This window comes from Nansenia antarctica (assembly GCF_963989245.1).
Source record: "Nansenia antarctica genome assembly, chromosome: 7".
NCBI classification, from domain to species: domain Eukaryota; kingdom Metazoa; phylum Chordata; class Actinopteri; order Argentiniformes; family Microstomatidae; genus Nansenia; species Nansenia antarctica.
The window spans coordinates 53,822,863-53,841,340 of NC_137677.1; the positions used below are offsets into that span (position 1 = coordinate 53,822,863).

Sequence of the window (18,478 nt, forward strand, 5' to 3'; positions counted from 1 at the left end):
CGCACTCACACACACACACACACACACACACACACACACACACACACACACACACACACACACACACACACACCTCAGGAATGCTGTCACAGCCGGGGATTATTCATCCAGCTCATTCAGCTCCAGATATCAGTCTATTGTTTGATTAACCTCCTGATCTCTGGGGGCTGAAGAGGAATTCCTGCTCTATGGCCGTCAATAAAACTCTGAGGGTGGCTGGCACTGTGAGTCGGCCCTGCCTGCCCTGGCCTAGCCTCTGACGGGAAATCAAAGGGTATCTGGACATTCTTAGAAACCATGCTTTGTGGAACGGAATGAGTTTATTCAGCCGCCCTATTCAATTTCTATAAGAAACATGAAATCCAATATATTGTATTTATCTAAGGGGAAAATATAATTTTTTCATCCACAGCTCTGTTTTTATTGTGAACAAAATATTTTTAGACTGTGCTGTGTTGAAATGGTTTTCATCCCCCTTGTACAGTATGTCATGATATACACGTAGCAGGTTCAGATTGCTACTAGATCAAAAGAGGTTCAATCACCATCTCTGTAATGAAGTGGAGGCTGGGGGAGGTAGAAGTCAGAGGACAGGCTCATTGTATGGAATGCAATGAGGAATGGTATCAAACAGGATGTGTGCCTTTGCCACTGCTGTAACTGGGATGTCTTTCAGAAACGACGTCCACCACTCTTGCATACTAGACGTCTATTTCTATTAACATGAGAGAAACTGGCACTTATTAATTATTAATATGCAGTTATTAGATTAGTGGCAAAAGCATCCAGACACACTCTGCATCAGGAAACCAAGAACCCTGGTAAAACTGTATCAGAATGAAAACAGATACTGCAGTGATCTAATCGTCCCCAATTGTGGAGCAATGATTCCTATTTCCAATGTTTTATTGATATCCGATATCTACAATATTCACCTTGACCTGAATTGTACATTCTATCAAGCCTGTGAGCTACAGAAAAGCGTGGACATTCTTGCTCTTGAACATTTGCGCCCTGTGATAGAAAATGCATGCCTTTGTTGGAGGCCAGCAGGGTATTGCTGGGCAGAACCGTCTCTCAGTTTGTACCATCGTTATCTGTGAGCCGGTATAAAGGCTTGTAGACTGACATGTCTGTCTTGAGCTTCTCTCCCTGGCAGAGTGCTCAGAGGCCAGAATCCTACCACAGTGATTACTGAGAGGGAGGAGGAGGAGGGGTGCGGAGCGGCTTTCTGTCTGTTCTGTCAGACATCTCATTGGTTTCTGCAGAGGAGACCTTCAGTACAGGAGTGAACATGAACCCACCTCTCTCGCTCGCTCTCTGTCTTTCAATCTTTCCTTTTGTCTCTCTCTATGTCTGTCTGTTTGTCTGTCTGTCTGTCTGTCTGTCTGTCAGAATCCACACGGTGATTATCTATTGGCTAGCTACATATGAGGGGGAATACAGGTCACCTTTACACTCTCCACATCCAAACAGGCAGGATGTTGGCAAAATGATATATTTGGGTTTAAGATTTGTAGCTACATTTGTATCGATGATGCAAACAGGAAGGTTATTTCAGGCTCCATAGCACTGAGGATATGCAAATGTGAGTGTCGGAGAAGAGCGGTGAGTCAAGCGGAAGGGGAGCCAGTCAGTGTGACGGCTCTCAGCAAAGTCAGGAAATGTGCCACATGAATTTCCCCTCAACGAGCTCAGCATTAACCACAATGGGCTACAACTTAACAGAGAAGTAATGCACATTGTTTTACATAGAGCAGCTTTTGCTGACTTTTTCTTGTAAGAATCACAGATAATATAATCAACCAACCTCATAGAGTTTTTTTCTTGATTATCATGCTTGGGCCATAGTCCATTCACCTTGTTCCCTCAGGTCTAAACAAGATGCTAATTAATGGCAAGAATAAGAACCACCATGGTTGGGTTGATTGAGGATTGAAGTTGAGCAATCCTGATTTGGCATGGAAGGGAAGAGTGCCCCCTTCAGGTGTATGTAATTAGATGTTGATGAAATTAATCACTTTAGTAGCCTACTGCACCTCAGAAACCATAGAGGTGTGTGATAAATAATGTCTGTGTTGTTTAAGGGAGATATTATCCTGGTGGATTCGGAGCCTTGTGTGATGGATTTGTCAGATATTTGTTCTGTCCCTTCAATACCTCTCCGTGTGCGGGACTGGGGAGGTAGTGCCTTGCTTGACAAACCAATCCAACAATATATCTGTGGTTGGATCTTGTGTAACACTCTTGGAGGCTCAGAGGAACTGGCCATATAATATTCCTGATGTAACAATAGTACAACTATCTGATGATTGTACTAGCATATGTGTGTGTCAGCCCAAAGGATTACAAGATGACTGATAAAGTACAAATTTGAACTCCCAAGCTTATCAGGCTACCCCTGTATAATACACCTTATTCATATTATTATTCGTGATGACACAGCACAGTATGATGATGATGGCGACGGTGATGGTGATGATATCGATGACAACAAGGACGACGGTGGTGAGGATGATGATTATCATAATGATGATGATATGGGAGAGCTATGATGGGTTTTTCCACAGGAAGGCTGGAATGGAGCTTCCAGAGACATATACAGTAAACTCATTGTGATGTGATATGACGCATTCAGTACCATGTTAAAGTGCAGTCAGCATTATCATTAATTCAGAGATTCTTTGTGAAGACTGCCAAGTTTTCTGCTCCTAAGACTCTTGGAGAGACCTCTTGTTGGAAATGAGGAAGAGAGTGTAATTAGACAGGGGTTTTTTCAGTGTCATGCTAATTTAATTTGTGCTGTCAAATTAGAATATGTAATTGGGCTGAAATTACAGGGGATACATCTGAACAACTGGGAATACAAAGGTTTCCCTCAAATGGGAAATGACATTACAGATGGGATGTCCTACCTTCATGAAATGTTTGGTATTTTTGTCTTACTGAACGACACACATGAATTGAATGGGAAAGTGTGTCCAAACTTTTGACCGGTACTGTATATATATATATTCATTTTATAGATTGACTCCTGATGCATACCTGCATTGTTTATGGAATGTATACCCATGCTTGTTCATTCAAAGTACACCCACCAAGCTCCCAATTACCGTAAACCCTTGTTCTGTTCTGGTAAACAAACAGAAGGTCGAGTAGATGCTGTCCGTGGTTCTGAAACGAGGTGTTAGATCTCATTTAAGATAAACAGTCATTCAGATTAGACTCGAGATGGTTTAATTAAAAAGGCCATTACATAAGCTGCATCCTGTGTAGATTCTCCTGGAAGTAAAGTGTGAATTCAGCGTTCAGTATCTGCATGTAGAACTTTGAGACTAGCCTCCAAAATCATGTCTTCTCCTCTACTCTTACATGATAGTGTTTGCTACTCTTGGTGTTGTTTTTCTCCATAGAGAAAGGGCACGTTTAACTTGCGACCTTAATATGACAATTTACTGTATCTAAACAGTAAAATAATAGCACTACATTTATATACAGTACAATTCAGCACAATCTTTTAAAGGGTGATATCTTTCCAACAGAACATGTTCTTACTTCCTTGAAAAGGACTACGTGTTTGTGGCTCTGCCTGTCACTAGACACTCGCTGTGTTCAGCCAGTAAATGTCTCTGCTTACTGTTGTCACCATGTATTAAGTGGTTTCTTATGTCTTAAACCAGACCGACTGTTCTGTGAAGCACAATTACTGTGTAATTGCTTCTGCCAAAGTAAATTCACTGTCTGTCTGTCCGTCTATATTCACTGAGTGTCCATCTATATGGAGCTCTGAGGAATCCTACTCTCCCTCACTTGGCTGATTATTGCTACATGATGTTTAGGTTAGTGAGACTATTGACCATTGGCCAATAGTTGACCATTGCTACTTGTAATGTATGTGTAATTGTATTTTCACATGTATACATGTATTCACACATGCAGATGCCAGTGCCTTTCCTCTGACAGTTCACAACTGTCACTGAGGTTTCCCACCGACTCGGAAGGGATGGCGTGCGTCTCTGTTGAAGAGCATTCTTTCTCGTTATCATTATCTGCCAGTACAAGCACTTTCAGTATGCGCACCATGTCAAGTGCCGTGGATGCCAGCTTTCTGACAGGCAAATGAAAGGGCCCCTCGTTCTTCTTGTTTCTTCCCAGGTGACACACACTGTCCCCATTCCGTCACCATCAGAAAGCTGAACAAGATGCTGAGAAACTCAAAAACGCTCCATTATGGGCTGCCAGGGGGAGCGCAGACACCATTAGGGAATGATATTGGTTACAAATAATGCATGTTTCCAGCCCTGTGTTCATCTTGTCGGAAAGAGGAGGGGAAGTCACAGAGATGTACAGATGCACCGGAGAGCCATTGCAGGCTGCAGTCTCCTCACTCTCTCAGACCAAGGGCAAAGATGAGAAGCAGAGAACAGCAAGGGGCATTTTAGCTAGATGTGCAGCAGTTTTCTGTATCGTAATCTTGTAACATTTTCACTCCTCACTCTATAGCTTATTGAAATAATTTCTTGCTTCACACTCATGATGACATCTTTTAGTTATCATATTCAGTTCATATTATTATATGTACTGTCTGCATTTTACCATGTGTTTGTGAATGCACAGGCAAATGAGAACAGACATACTGCTGTCTTATTCACAGACCATCTGCACAGTTAGAGAGATGGTCTTCCTAGTAATTACTTAAACGATCCCTGCGGTCCTTAATAACAGCAGTCATGCAAAATGACACTGCTAACGCCAGCGGTAAGGCTATTGAGACTCTCCTATAAGGACACATTGGGAGACTAGAAGCCAGTTGTATCCTCGGTTACCACAGAGCGACCAAGACAGTCACTTTGATCTTTTCCAACTGTACACCATGTGTAACATTGTAACATTTTATTGACATAATTTCCTCTGTGAGGTGCCAGAAAGTGATGAGGTGAAGAAAGTGATGATAAAGTTGATAACTGAGAATGTATTCTTCACAGGACGCCTCCAAGACAGTTACTTTGAGCTTTTCTAGCTGACCACAAATGTTGTGTCGAAACCCTTGTGTTCATTTTGAGTTCTCTGCCATTAAAGCTAATGACTGGTAAGCACTAAAGAAACCTCACAAAGCCCATTCAGCAGTTCTCTCATAAGTTGCCATCTTTGTAGCCTACAGCATCTACCTGTAGCTATTGCTTTATGAGACTGGTTTTTGATGTGTAAGCAGATACTGTAACAGATGTACAGTAAGGCAATTTAGTGGGCTTTGATGTATTACAGTGGCCAGAAGAATATTTTGTCGCACTGCCAAGAGTGTAAAGCCCTTACTTACTGATGTGATTTCCTGTAGTGGAAGATCATCTGGGCAGAAAGAACCAGAGAGAGTGACAGAAATCAATTACCCAATGGCTCTCTTAAGAATGATTACGTGACCTTGTAATTAGTTCTGCCAATACAGGCGTAGTGGCGGGGAGGACTGTTAAAAGTAAAGTGTAGGAGATAGGCATAGCATGTCAGGTTGTTTTAGAACTTCATACTGTAGACAAATAGCTTAATTATTGCAGGGCTTTACAGTAGGTCATTTTCTCCCAAATGGTGATGGAAAGGCAACGCTCAGTTGATAATAGCTCTTCCAGTTGTATAAGTGTAATGATGTTCACATTTAATCTCAAAACTCCTGACGGCTCACTCTTTTAGTTGCAAGATGCCATTAAGTTCTGAAGCATTTATGTCTTTTTAATGGAGGAGCTAAATTGCCCTCATACGCAGTGGTTTTTGTGCAAATGAAAAACCCTTGCTGACGACTCGGGCATGAATGTCATGCATACCGCTAAACGTTCCTTGGCGTAGTGTGGGCTATGGGCTATTGCGTTCAGAGCCTCACTTATGAATGTGAGTCAGAGATCAGTGAGATTTATTTCAGGGGAAGATATGGACATTTCAGGGAGGAATTGCAGACGCACTGTTTACAGAAACAAAATTAACATAACTATTCACAAGTAGGATGCCTCACAGGACTCACAGTTTAACATACTGTTAAACAAAACATTCTTGAGGAAATGTAGCTTGTCAAACTTAGTTATCCACTGCAAGAGCAAGCCAGAATTTTCTCCCCTTTTTTGCTACAGCATGGGTAAAGCATCTGTGTTCTGCAGGATGGTTGTCTGGCTTGACTTTATCAGCTTTTCCCGTTATCAGATCTACCGGTAATCAAGATTTGAATGTGGAGCACAGTCAGCATGAGAGAAAGCCTTTCTCCTCAGAGTAGAATGAAATCCCAGTAGGCTCGTCTGGTCTATCAGGGGAAACAAGGACTTGAGACAGCAGTGCCTCACTTGGCTGGTATCATAGCAACATGGTTTCTATTTCCATTGTCCGACCTCCATGTTTCCCTGTTTAGTTAATAAACAGGTAACTTTGAAATGAATGAAATGTGTCTGCCTACTGTATCCATTAATGAATAGACCATGTCTCAGTCTACTGTAACTAGATCAAATAGCCACGGGAGGAGGCCTCTGTACTCACACTGTGATCGTGCCAGATAAAATGCACACACACACACACACACACACACACACACACACACACGCACACACACACACACACACACACACACACACACACACACACACACACACACACACACACACACACACACACAAACAGACTCTGTCATTGGCATGGACAAAAAATATCATGTAAAAAATTACATTGTATGATTAAAAAAGGCTGGCAGAAACCATGTTTCTATCATGTTTTAGTATCATCATCATTCATCAAGATCCCACCACAGGCAAAAAATCAGTAGGATTCCGTATTATCTCCGAGCCTTCACATAGCACACGCCTGCATTGTTTTTCTACTCAAAGTACATGGCCTTGAAAAAATAGAAATGCACAATGCATCTTCTTTACTCTGCGATAGGTACTGATTCTCTTGTAGTGTTTATTTGCTGGCATGTTCCCCTTACTTAAACAAGAGAAACAGCCAGCTTTGACAACATCTGTCCTTGGCAATACTGGAGGCTGAACTGATAAAATGATAAAAGATTGCAGCTCCTGGTGTGTAGCACTTTTCTGTGAAGGTTATTTCTTATTTTCTCTGGGGAGTGGAAATTGAAACTTTCTCCATAGGCTGTGGTGTAATTGCATTGTTTGCTGTGGCTACAGTTCCGTGTTTTTCTCTGGGTGTTCTCTTTGGGTCAACATGATCATACCACAGGCACTAATTGCAACAATCATAGGGCAATTGGACTGCTGTAAATATTGTAGCTTTTGAATACATAATTGAGTGTAGTCAACGATGCAGATCAAATTGCTGATGACAGAAATGAGGGCCTGCTTTACTGCTTTGCAACTACAGTTGTACTAGTACGATGTCATTCACTCGGCTTAAAGTTGGATGATCAATCTGAAATCATTCAATTATGTAATTTCACAGGTAACCTTCATGAATTCAATGTAATACAAACAATCAGTGATGACAATTTATATGTGATGATTTGACAAATTCTGAGGAATATTACTGGATACCATCTAAACACTGGCATTGCAATTCAGTAATTAAATCCTGAAATAAAAACGGGAATTATCTCATGTGATATGAACGGTACAAGATTCATTTGAAGTGGGACTGGAGCAAGAGGCATTATTTATAGTGAATTACCCCAGGCTACAGGGCTGCATTAATACTGAAATTATATTTTGGAACCATGCCCAGCAATCTCCAGGGAGGTGCTTCAAGCAGGGCAAAGACAAGGTAGCAGTTTTTCTCTCACATCTAGCTATAGGACTTACCACAGCCAGTGTGTCCTGTTCCATGCGGTTACAACAGTGTGGTCTGTGCTTTTCTCACTCCTGCTGGGAAACAGATTTCTCCCTTAGGAGTCCTCTCACTCCTTAATGAGACAATGACATGACAAGCAAGGGGACACTCTTTGTCCTCTATAGAGGCTTTTAAAGGGACTCTGCCAGATAGGATGTACTGTATAGAGCAGTTCAAACCTTACCAAGCTTGTATAGTTCCTCTATGTATCCCAAGCCGTTGAGTGTATAGACCTATGTCATAGCACACTGCATCTTGAAAGGAGGAGTGCTCTTGAAGACTCAGCGGAAGTTTCGCCCGGGGCAGCACCGGCGGCATGCCTCTATTCCCATAATGTTCTGCTGTGGCCTGCGAAGGCCTGACATGATCTGGTGCTCAGACGTACTCAGATCATGGCCGGGGGTAGTTAGATAACAGAGACAGATGCTGATGGGTGATGGCTGAATACGCTAACAGAGTCACTTTTGGAAGGAGGTAACAGCAGGTGATCTTCTCAATTGAGGGCATACTATGAGCATGCATTATTCTACCTTTATGATACACTCTTTGATAAAAAGATGATGCTGAAAAATAAAAGGTTCTACTGTACCTAGAACTGAGAAGGGTTTTGGTGCCTTATAGAAACCCTTATAGCACCTTTTGGTGCCTTATAGAACCCTCTCTGAAAGGGTTAGGGTTAGGGAACCAAACATGTTCAACATGGAACCAAACATTTTCTTCAAAGGGATAAGTTTATAATAGTGTTGCTTGTGTGTGATACTGTACACCAGCGTTTCCCAAACTGTGGGTCGCGACCCCCTAGTGGGGCGCGGGGGTACTGCAGGGGGGGCGCAGAAATAATATGGGAGGGGAAAAAAATGCACACACAAGAGCTGTAAACAAACACTGCTTGCTTAAGGTTACCATCAGGGGTGTTGTGGGCGTTGGATGATAAAAATGAGAACCTGAATGGAGCGCAGGCCATAAACTGTAACAAAGAGGCAGCGAGGGGGCTCCATTCACGTCATTGACGCGCGCTCCATTCACGTCATTGACGCGCGCACTCCCTCCTCCAGCTATCTAGCAGCAACAACAACAATGGATAAGTTTATGAAAGAGCCAGAAGCTAAACGAAAAGCGAAGGAGCCCATGACAAACGTCCCAAAGCCAAAGTCAAGAAAGTATGACGATACATACCTCTCCCTGGGCTTCACATCTAATGTGGTCGGTGCGGAGGAACGACCACTGTGTGTCCTCTGTCTCAAAACTTTAGCGGCAGAAAGCATGAAGCCTAGCAAGTTGAAACGTCACTTGGAGACCACACACCCGACTGATGTGAAGAAGCCCCTCGATTTCTTCAAGAGAAAACTCCAAGAATACCGTGGTCAGCAGAGCCGTTTCGTTAAAACAGCATCTGTTACGTCTAATGCTCAACTTGCCTCCTACAAAGTGGCATATCGTATTGCCCAGTCTAAAAAACCACACACCATCGCTGAGGAGTTAATACTCCCTGCTGCAATAGATATGGTTTCACATATGATAGACGAGGCAACAGCCCAAAAACTCAAAGCTATCCCCCTGTCAAACAACACTATTGCGAGACGCATCAATGACATCTCAGAAGACATGAAAGAGCAGCTTGTTGAGAAAATAAAAGACCAACGCTTTGCGCTCCAGGTAGACGAGGCCACAGATAGTAACAATAGTTAGTGTCTGTTAATAGCGTATGTCAGATACATTGATGCGGAGGGTTTGAGCGAGGATTTGCTATTTTGCAACTATGTCCCAAACAGAGCAACAGCTGATGAACTGTTCAAAATCATAGACAAATACCTGAGTGAAGCCGATCTGAAATGGGAGGACTGTGTGGGGATATGCACCGACGGTGCCCAGGCCATGGCAGGAAAACGGGGAGGGCTCCAGACGCTCATCAAGCGCGTTGCACCGAAAGCAGTGTGGACTCACTGCATAATACACAGGGAGGCACTCGCGTCAAAGCAGCTGAGTCCAGAGTTGAATGACGTTTTGTCTCATGTTATCACCACCGTCAATTACATAAAAACAAGACCACTGAAAGCTCGCATTTTTTCCGCTTTGTGCGAGGAGATGGGCTCCGAGCACACAGCCGTGCTATTTCACAGCGAGTCGCGTTGGCTCTCTCGCGGAAAGGTGCTGTCCAGGGTGCTATCGCTGAAAGATGAGATCCGAATCTACTTGGAGGAGGAAGGGAACGAACTTGCCAGCAAGTTTAATGATGAAGACCTACCTAAGCGACATGTTTGAGAAGCTCAATGAATTGAATCTACAGTTGCAGGGCAACAACACACACCTTCCACATCTGGCAGACAGGATACAATCTTTCACACGGAAACTGGACATGTGGGGCAGGAGACTTGAACAGGGGGACATCGACTCATTTGGGAATCTGAAGGCATTCATCGAGACCAATGAGCTGCAGAGCACAGTGGTTCCATGTATGAGAGAGCACATCTCAGCCCTGAAACAAAGCTTCCAGAAATACTTCTCTGTGGATGACAGTGCCAAATACGACTGGATTAGAGATCCATTTGTTGCACCACCACCTGCCATGTTCAGCACTGCGGAAGAGGAACAGTACATCGACATGACTTCAGAGTCAACCATGAGGCTGCAGTTCACATCCACGACTTTGGCTGGGTTTTGGATTGGAGTGGAGAAGGACTACCCTCTCATTGGACAGAAAGCTGTGGGAATACTGCTGCCTTTTGCAACATCGTACCTGTGTGAGATAGGCTTTTCTGCTGTTGCTGCTATCAAAAGCAAATACAGGTCGAAGTTGAACATTGAGAATGAACTGAGAGTGGCAGTCTCAAAACAACAACCCCGCTTTGAGAAGATTTGCAAGGCAAAGCAAGCACACACAAGTCATTGATCGTAATTGTGATAGAAATGTGAGGAGTAAGAATAGTGATGCAGTAGAAATTAGTTAATGTTGATATGTTGAATATTTCAGTGGCACAGGATCATTTGCCAAGCACTTATGTTCCTTTTCAAACCATAATAAAATATAAAACTATAGTTGGATATACTGTATGTGTCTTGTTATTATTAGAAGAGAAAATGTAATGTTTTTACAACTTTATACAATTAATTATATCAATCTAGGTGGGAACCGGGTTAGGGGGGGCTCGAAAATATTTCCAATTACCCAAGGGGGGCCTGATTGAAAAAGTTTGGGAACCACTGCTGTACACTATGTGTAACACTGTACATTTCTGTTGACATCACCTCCTCTGTGAGGTGAGAAAGTGATGATAAAGTGAATTATTACAAACTTTAAATTCACTTTTTTAAATGTATTTAAACATTTACATTGGCATTTGGATTTGATTATGCCTTCGTCCAAGTGTATACAGTATATGAAACACTCACAAGTGCATATTTGAAGCATTCTTGATACACATCTGGTGATATCAATAATGAAGCATACATAGGCTAGAGTAATTGATCGTCTCTCTACTATCCAGAATGATCAAAAAACAAATACACAGTCCCAACTGTCAGCACAGTTTCTTTATTAAGAATTGATTTCTCCTCTCCTCAAACAGATTGCAGTGGATCACATTTTCTCTGCTATCGATTTCAGGTAGGACAAGCTGTGATCTTGGGTGGGGCACACATACAGTATCATACTAAATGTGTTTGTCCAGGTGGAATCAAAATGTCTGCTGGAGCTGTTTGGTTTTTTTCTGCATTGCAGTCTGATTATTATTATATCTCCTTTAAGCAATTATTTTCAACAGCCAAATCTAAAAAGAAATTGAGAGAGAGAGAGAGAGAGAGAGAGAGAGAGAGAGAGAGAGAGAGAGAGAGAGAGAGAGAGAGAGAGAGAGAGAGAGAGATGAGTGGAATCAGAAGCATTATTAATGTGACAACCTTTAAAGGAAAGGTTTGGGATCCTGAGGGAGCGCTGAAGTCTGTAGGACATGGAGGAGAGGCTGTATGGAAAGGGCAGGAGTCAAGTGAAGTGTAAATCTACATGAAGAACATTTCCTCAGGTAAAAAAAAGGTTTTCATAGGGAGTCTCCGTTTGACATCAAAGAACCGGTGTTGTAAATGGTCACCTCTAACGTTTTTGTTCATTTGCTCTATGCAAAATGTCATTCATTTCTTCAATTGTTTTGAATTGATTAAGATTAAGACACATTTAACAAAGCAGAGCACAGTACAGTTTTTCCACTTGTACTCCAATAACATGGAGGTGAAAAAGGAGTCACAGAATGACCCTTTCATAATCAAGATATAGAATTATACATGAAATGCTAAAACATAATTGTTGATGTCCTAAACATTAACAAGTTCTTCAACCGTAACAGTATAACAGAGCAGTTAAAAGCTTGATTTTGTAATATCATTCTCACTCTAATGACTAGCATGACAGTGCCAGGAATCTCAGAGTCGGACTGCCTTTGAGTAAAACGGCTCCAGCACAGAGGATCTCTTTGACCCCTGCCACACTGCCAGGAAGCCTGTGGACTTCAGAGAAACTGAGCGAGCTTCAGACGGAGCGCTGGGTTTGAGCGTTCGCCAGGTCGAAGATGAAACGGGAGACACATCTGAAGTGGCCTCCAGCTCTCCAGGCCACGGATGCTCTTTGCATATTCGTCCTATTAGGACGATGCAAGGCAGAAACAGGTGTTGAGCAAGTTTAATCAGCCACACAACATGAAGTAAGATTCAGCACAACACCAAACTACTCCCTCTCTAATTCCAGCAGACTGCACAGGGCTAATAAACAAAGCGATCAAAGCAATTGTTTCTAAACCGCGTGTCAAACAGACAAGGCTGGGCGTGGAGAATAGAGCAGATTGGGAGAACCTCCAGGGAAACATATCAGAGACAATTGCCTCGAAAAACAACACCGTGGAGATCTCTGTTACACAATATCAGTCGGCCTCACACAGCAACAGTCGAGCCTCAATGCAGTCTCTGGAGAAAGTCTACCGTTACCTTTTATCTTCTCGCCTGTTTGGTCCACCCTCAGACATCTGTTACACAGTAACCTCCCTACCCCTTCTGTAGCTTGATATGTGAAGCCAGCTCCTCCGCCCCTGTGAAGACCATGTGCTGAGGCTAAATGTATAGTGTCCTTTTTAGTAGCCTGCAATCATGGAGGGGTAGCGGGCTGAAATAATGTCATTGAGGTTAATTACCGGCAATTAAAAGCCAGTTGGCGGTTGAGCTGACACTGGGCTGGGATGAATGGCGGTTTACAGCCTGTTCTGACGGGCCACTCTGTGTGTTGCATGAGAGAGTTTGGGGGAGGAAGGGGCAGGTCAGTGTCAAATGTCCTGTGGTGCTGTGGCAGTCTCTTGTCCTTGATACTCACAGCACTCATCTGATCTGCCAGGGTTTAGTTAAGGGATCTGATGTGAGAGAGACAATGAGACAGAGAGAAAGTCCTCAGCTACAGCATAGCAGCTACCAGTGACAGTGAATGACACTCATTTTCTCAAGCTTCTATTGTGAATAAAACTGTTAATGGGCCATATTCAGGCGTGACTGTAATTACGATTCAGATGATATTCAATTGCTGATTCTTGGCATTTTGACAATTATAAGTATTATGTCTTTTTGCAATGCCAATTTCACACTTTCTAATAAAAGTCTAACCACATCCATTTTACTGGGAGCTCAATTCCTTCCAGCTTTCTCCTCTCCTTATTTTGCATTGGGATCCATATGTTCTCCCATTCATCTTCCATCGGGGTCTTAATGACCCGTAGTTAGGGAATGCTCCAGTTGAGTTGTGCCGCTGCTTCTTAGATGAGCATTCTGGAGCTGACTGAGATGCAATATGCTTCCCATCCATTATTGATCCGTGATTAAGAGCAGTTCAGCAGGGCTCTACACTTAAACACTTTAAGTGGGTTGGGAGATCTTGGCAGAGAGAGAGAGAGATGTGTCTCTGTCTCCGTCTCCTGGTTTCTTTGCACAGCCTCTGAATGAAGTCTTACTGTTAATCACCCTCTGTTTATCCAATCACAAACACTAATCAAAAGAGAGACATCATCAGCATGCACGTAAACTAACTTTGTATGATTCTCATATAGAAGACAACAACTGCCAGCTTGCATGTCTGATTGTGGATGACTCTATAAGAGTATTTATTATGTAAAAGAAGATAGGTCGGTAGGTAGGTCGCTAGCTAGCTGTGTAGCTACAGTATACCCTCCTGTCAGAAGTCCATTTGTGGCATGCAAGGGTGAGATTCTATGAGACGGCTCAGCAGACACTTTGATGCTGATGTGCCATGACACTGATGGTACACACAGATGACCTTTGGGCTGTTGAGCGTGCTCAGACAACACTTGCGGCATGTGTTTATGTCCCTGAGACAGGCTAATGAGGATGTGTCTGCAGCCAGCGAGCTTGCCTGCCCACTCCAAGAGGAAGAGGAAGAGCAAGGATACAGATGCTGCCAGCGGGGCTGTAATCACAGCTTACTGCCTGACACTGCACTGCCATCCCACTGGGGCAGAGGAGGGTGCTATGCTCACCACCCACAGCACTTCTGCTCTGCACCCACACTACCAGCATACACAAGCTTTCAGTGTCACAGGAGCACAATTTAACTATTTGGGTATATTCTCTGAAACATTTTCCCTTACAAGATCATAATAATTGTGTTGTTTTGTGGAAGCATTGTGGAAAAGCTGAACATGACTTCATTGTTATTATTGCTTATGATATTGCATTTTTAAACTTTATTGCACTCAGGAGCTAACACACTTAAATTATGTTATATGGGGCATTAACACCACCCAAATGAAGCTGAATATCAGCTATGGTAATAGTAACACACTAAAACTATAATGTGCTGTGTTGACATTTTGTGATCACTGGAGATAAACAAGCCAACAGAGGGAATAATACTGCTATTGTAATTGCCTTATTTTGATGTGCTTGGTGCAGCCAGACCCTTTCACAGAGTAGATGGCACAATCTCACTACACTAGTAAAACAATGACCAGAAAGTAGTTCTACCCTCAGATTCTTACCCTCATGAAAGAGAGAGAAAGAGAGAGCGAGAGAGAGAGAGAGAGAGAGATAGAGATAGAGAGATGGAGTGAGTACATGTGTGTGTGTGTGTGTGCGTGCGTGCGTGCGTGCGTGCGTGCGTGCGTGTGTGTGTGTGTATGAGTTTTTGTGTACAGAGGAGCTGTGGCTCAGAGCAGCTTTGGAATCAGTGTGAAGTCTCAGCGGCATACTCCACTTTATCCGGCCGGTCTGTTCTCAGGGGTCACATCAGAGTGCGTCTCCATTAAATATTCAGTGGGGAGGACGTCACCTTGGCCTGGCCAACACCTACCTCATCGCTGCTCTCTACCTGAGGCTGTGTATGTTGACGTACGATACCTGTGGTCCAGGAGGCTGATCGATTTCCTTTGAAGTTGTCAGCCTTGTGGTGGTCGAGCATCTTTGGTGGTTTTGTGAACAAACAGTCCTTACTAAATCTACTGAGCAAAATGTTATGATATCATGTGACTTCTTATCAACCCCTGACATTATGAGATGGAACTGTACTGTACGGTCATTATGAATTCTAGTGTAATTAGTGAGTGGTTTGCTGAGAATATTCAACACATTTTGTGGACAATCATCACAATCAAGCATCCTTGGCTTTTATGAAAGGCGCTATACAAATCTAAGTTGTTATTATTATTATTATTATTATTTCTCACTGTCAAACTTCTAATTACTGGTCTGGGTTCTGCCGAATATTCTGCAGTTTTACTGTAGCCATTACTGAGTTCCGGAAACGTCCTCTCCTTTGAATGTCCTTAAGTTGCACTGCAGAAAGCTGATGAATTGAAATGGAGCTTCCTCGTTTGTCTTCCATGTTCAGTGGCTGTCCTTAGGCTTACAAGGATTGAGGAGATAGTCACTCTCTGGAGGAGAGGCAGTGATGTGTATAAAAAGAATATCTCTCATGTAACAGCTCCTCTCCTTCAAAATGCGACCAGGATATATTTGGCCTCTCAAAAGTATAGCTGGATTTGGCAACTGATGGGTGAAATACCTGTTTAGGACTGCAAAGGACTTGTGTCACACAAAAATGTGTCCTTATTCCGAAACATTAGGCTAGATGGTAAAGGAATGGATCATATGTTTTATATATAGGTTTTGTTGTATGCATCATTGCCATATGTCATTGATTATTGTGTATTTCTGGGTTTGTGAAACTCTATCTTTATCTACACGAGCACAGCGCTACCAAAGACAGCGACAAAGACCATTATAACACCCATTTGTTTGACATCACTTCTCTTTTATATACTATAGGAGTTTCAAGGACAACGGGGAGAAAGACCTATCTCTGATAAACTCATTAAAGTTGCAATTTCCATTGGTAATTAGCACCCAACCTTGAAGTATGACACACATCGTCAAGAAAGTCACCATCTGTCACTCCGATACTGAGGTGAGCAGGGGTGTGTGTTGCTGATGTGTTCACAGCTCTCTGACTGCGTTTGTTTTTGGCCTTCAGGAACTTCTACTACATCACCATGCTGCGCGACCCCGTCTCCCGCTACCTGAGCGAGTGGAAGCACGTGCAGCGCGGCGCCACCTGGAAGACCTCCCTGCATATGTGTGACGGGCGCTCGCCCACCCAGGACGAGCTGCCCACCTGCTACAGCGGGGACGACTGGTCGGGTGTCACTCTGACAGAGTTCATGGACTGCCCCTCCAACCTGGCCAACAACAGACAGGTGCGCATGCTGGCCGACCTCAGCCTGGTCGGCTGCTACAACCTGACCTCCATGAACGAGAGCGAGCGCAACAACATCCTGCTGGGCAGCGCCATGAGCAACCTGAAGAACATGGCGTTCTACGGCCTGACCGAGTTCCAGCGGAAGACGCAGTACCTGTTCGAGCGGACGTTCACCCTGCGCTTCATCTCCGCGTTCACGCAGATCAACAGCACGCGCGCCGCCAACGTGGACCTGAGCGACGCCGTGCGCAGCCGCATCGAGGAGCTCAACTTCCTGGACGTGCAGCTGTACGAGTACGCCAAGGACCTGTTCCTCCAGCGCTTTCAGTTCACCCGGCAGCGTGAGCACCAGGAGGACCGCCTGAAGAGGCGCGAAGAGCGACGCTGGCTCCGAGAGCAGAGGGAGCAGAGCAGGGCCTCGCTCCCCAAAAGCCGGAGGGGTGAGGGTGTAGACGGGGAGGGGGAGGGGGGTGCACCCACCACCACCACCACTGAAGACTACAACAGCCAGGTGGCCCGATGGTGAGGTCATAGTGAGGTCACGCTCCTGACCTGATCATACAGAGAGGCCACTAGAGATCACCTATAGGACAGTGTCACAAGTTACTCTCTCTCTTTCTCTCTCTCTCTCTTTCTCTCTCTCGCTTTCTTTCTCTCTACCTCTATCAATCTCTATCAATCTATCTCTCTCTCTCTCTCTCTCTGCTTCAGTGTGATCCGAGTGCTCTGCTTAAGTTTCTTTCTGGTCATGAAACTGCCAAGTCTGTGCGTCTCACAGCAGCTCTGCCTTGGAGTACCCTTTGGTGTCTTAAATCTTCAAATTGATTTAATTGATTTCTTTGTAATGGTTTGTTTCTTGCTCTTTTGCTTCCCTGCCTTGGTTATTATCACGCAGATTGTGATAACTCTTTAAAAACAGTAAATGAAGCTTACGAAGACACGATCAAAAGAAGCTGCTTGTACCGTAATGATTTTTAATGGGGACTCTCAATGTCAAGGGGTAACAAGAGATATCAATCACAGTTTTTTGTGGCAACTTGCAGGAATATTTAAGTTGAAAGGGGAAACAATATAAAAGTGCTGATTGTTGCATGTCGTGTGTCCATATTATATTAGAGACTGGTTCGAGGATGGAGTGTTCCTTCCAAAAGAAATGATGAGAGCCAAAGAACCATATACTTGCTTCTATAAAATAGTACTTTTTCGTTGACTTACAGTATTGTTTTGTAAATGAAACCATCTCATAAATTAAGAAAAATGTGATCTTCTAATTGTATTTTCTTTTACTGTAACCAAATATACTGTAAGTACAATCTTTTGATTCTTTCAGATGTTGATTACAGTGCAACTTTACTCAACTTTTTGGCTTTAAATCTTTGGCTTTCCAAATTTAGAGGCACTGCTATTCCTTTGCAGCTGCTATCTGTATGTTGGAATGTCAATCATAGACCCACAAAAAGAGGATTACCCACTGAAGAAAATCTGCCCTTTTTCTATTCTGCCCTGACCAAACTTATGATGACATTCGGCTTTCACATCACAGATGGAAAAAACTACTTAAGGGCCTTTACCATAAAAATGTTGTAACAACAATTTAAGCGTGTATTTTTGAAGCAGGTTTCTCCAGAAGGTCTAGATAAAGAGTGGTACTCTAGGTGATGAAAGAGGTCAGTGTGGCTAGTGTACAGACTGACTATGAATGAGGTGATCAACATTCTGCCCTCGCGCTCTGTCCCGTCACACTGGCTGGTTTTACATGTTTGTGGAGCCCACGCCAACAGCATTGTGGGGTGTGAGGGGGGTTCTTATGCCAGCAGAGTGCCAGTTTGAGAGCACCAGAAGCATGCAATGTATTCCTTTAGGAGGGAGATGAAAGATCTCCCATCTGTTTGATAGTTCCAGTAAACAGGTAACTTCTGAAAGGTTTAATTTGTC

The 18,478-nt window shown here is 43.4% G+C and overlaps 1 protein-coding gene across 1 annotated transcript in view; it reads left to right on the forward strand.

Annotated features, from left to right (window-relative positions):
• hs6st3b (heparan sulfate 6-O-sulfotransferase 3b) overlaps window positions 1–17,069 on the forward strand; it is a gene marked incomplete at its 3' end in the record, with an annotated part of 53,160 nt that extends 36,091 nt beyond the window's left edge. The window contains exon 2 of the mRNA XM_080535813.1: window positions 16,319–17,069. Coding sequence (XP_080391939.1) covers window positions 16,319–17,069 — 751 coding nt within the window. The remainder of the gene's footprint in view (window positions 1–16,318) is intronic.
• Window positions 17,070–18,478: the final 1,409 nt, after the last annotated feature.